This window comes from Nyctereutes procyonoides, unplaced genomic scaffold (genome assembly GCF_905146905.1).
Source record: "Nyctereutes procyonoides isolate TBG_1078 unplaced genomic scaffold, NYPRO_anot_genome, whole genome shotgun sequence".
Lineage (NCBI taxonomy): Eukaryota > Metazoa > Chordata > Mammalia > Carnivora > Canidae > Nyctereutes > Nyctereutes procyonoides.
Window position 1 is genome coordinate 38,764,605 of NW_026575043.1, and position 1,479 is coordinate 38,766,083.

Here is a 1,479-nt window from a genome sequence, read left to right on the forward strand (position 1 = left end):
TGAATGTTCGCTAGTCTAGAAGAAACTGTCCCAGCTCATGAGAACAAAATTTTTGGCATTGTTTAAGACTCGTTGTGTACAAATGTGGCTAATTTGAGTGACTCTGAGGTGAGAGACGATGAAGGAGTCTCCATTCCCAGGAGGCACCCCAAGATGCACCTGGACCCTAGCATCAACTGAAGAATAAGCAGAAACCCAGGAGGAGCCTAAGCAGGCAGCTGCTGGGGCGCTCACTCACTTTGCAGATGTGTAAGTAGGTTTTTGTCTCACTTCCCCATAGGCCTGGAGCACCGTGGGAGCTTTGAGACTGCTATCATAGGATGAGCAGTAATAATCAGCCTCGTCCTCAGCCTGGAGTCCAGCAATGGTCAGGGTGGCTGTGCTGCCTGATTTGGAGCCAGAGAATCGATCAGGAACCCCAGAGGGTCGAGTATTGGTATTATAGATGATGGTTCTGGGGCCTGTTCCCGGGAGCTGCTGGAGCCAGCTCACACTATATCTACCGATGTTGGAGCTGCTTCCAGTGCAAGAGATGGTGACCCTCTGGCCCAGGGACCCAGACACGGAGGCCGGTTGAGTCAGCACAGACTGGGCCCAGGACCCTGCAAGGGGGAGAGACACAGAGAGGGTGATGCTGGGGTCTGGAGACAAGAGAAGGATGCAGGACGGCGCACATCCTCCCAGGCCCCCTTCACGGTCTCCACATCCATTCACCTGTGCAGTGAGCGAGGAGGGTGAGGAGCAGAGGGGACCAGGCCATGGTGGAGGTCTTCACTGATCCTGCCTTCTGTGGTCCCACAGCTGAGCAGAGCCTCCCCTCATCTCTCCCTTCCCCTCTTCATCCTCTGGGAGAGGGAGGTGCCCTCCCATGCAAATGAGACCCCAGTTGTCTGGTCCCTCAGTGGCCCAGGGTCAAGTCCCTCTGCTGGGGATGTGAAGGATGTGGGCAGGGGAGGGGAGGGGCTGTGTAGAAACCTGAGGTAGGGAGGTCCCAGGTGTGAGGTCTCAGCAGAGGGCACCAGCAGTGCCTGGTGGCAGGTCCCAGCTATAATCATCCTTGAATCTTCAGAAATGGACCCCATCACCCCCTGGTGTCCAATCCCAGATACACTATTGTGTGACTTGGTGATCGGAGCCCGTCTAAAACAAATGGTGTCTACCCAGTGCTCTGTCCACTGCTTTAGGGCCAGGTCAGGGTCCCCTTATGTAACCTCCTATAACCTGAGGACAAACTTTCTGCTTTACCTAGACTCCTCAGGGGTACATGTATCCACAGCCTCGTGGGAGTTCTTGAGTCAGGACTGAGGTGGTGTCTCTATGTCAACTCCTCTTGGATCAGGATCAAGTCCAGAGCAGTGACGGGTCTTTTTTGGACTTTTGGAACCTTCCGTGTGAGATGCTGTGTTCTCTCCTGTTGTGTGACTCCTCCCTGAGTTCTAGAGGATTCCTTCCTCGGAGGTTTGTACATCAATGAAGAGA

General features: G+C 54.4%; 1 gene segment (V, D, J or C); it reads right to left on the bottom strand.

The window, feature by feature from the left end:
- Positions 1 to 234: 234 nt before the first annotated feature.
- LOC129508297 (immunoglobulin lambda variable 1-40-like) lies at positions 235 to 760 on the bottom strand. The segment is given in 2 exon segments: positions 235 to 602; positions 715 to 760. Coding segments are annotated over 2 exon segments (414 nt in total).
- Positions 761 to 1,479: the final 719 nt, after the last annotated feature.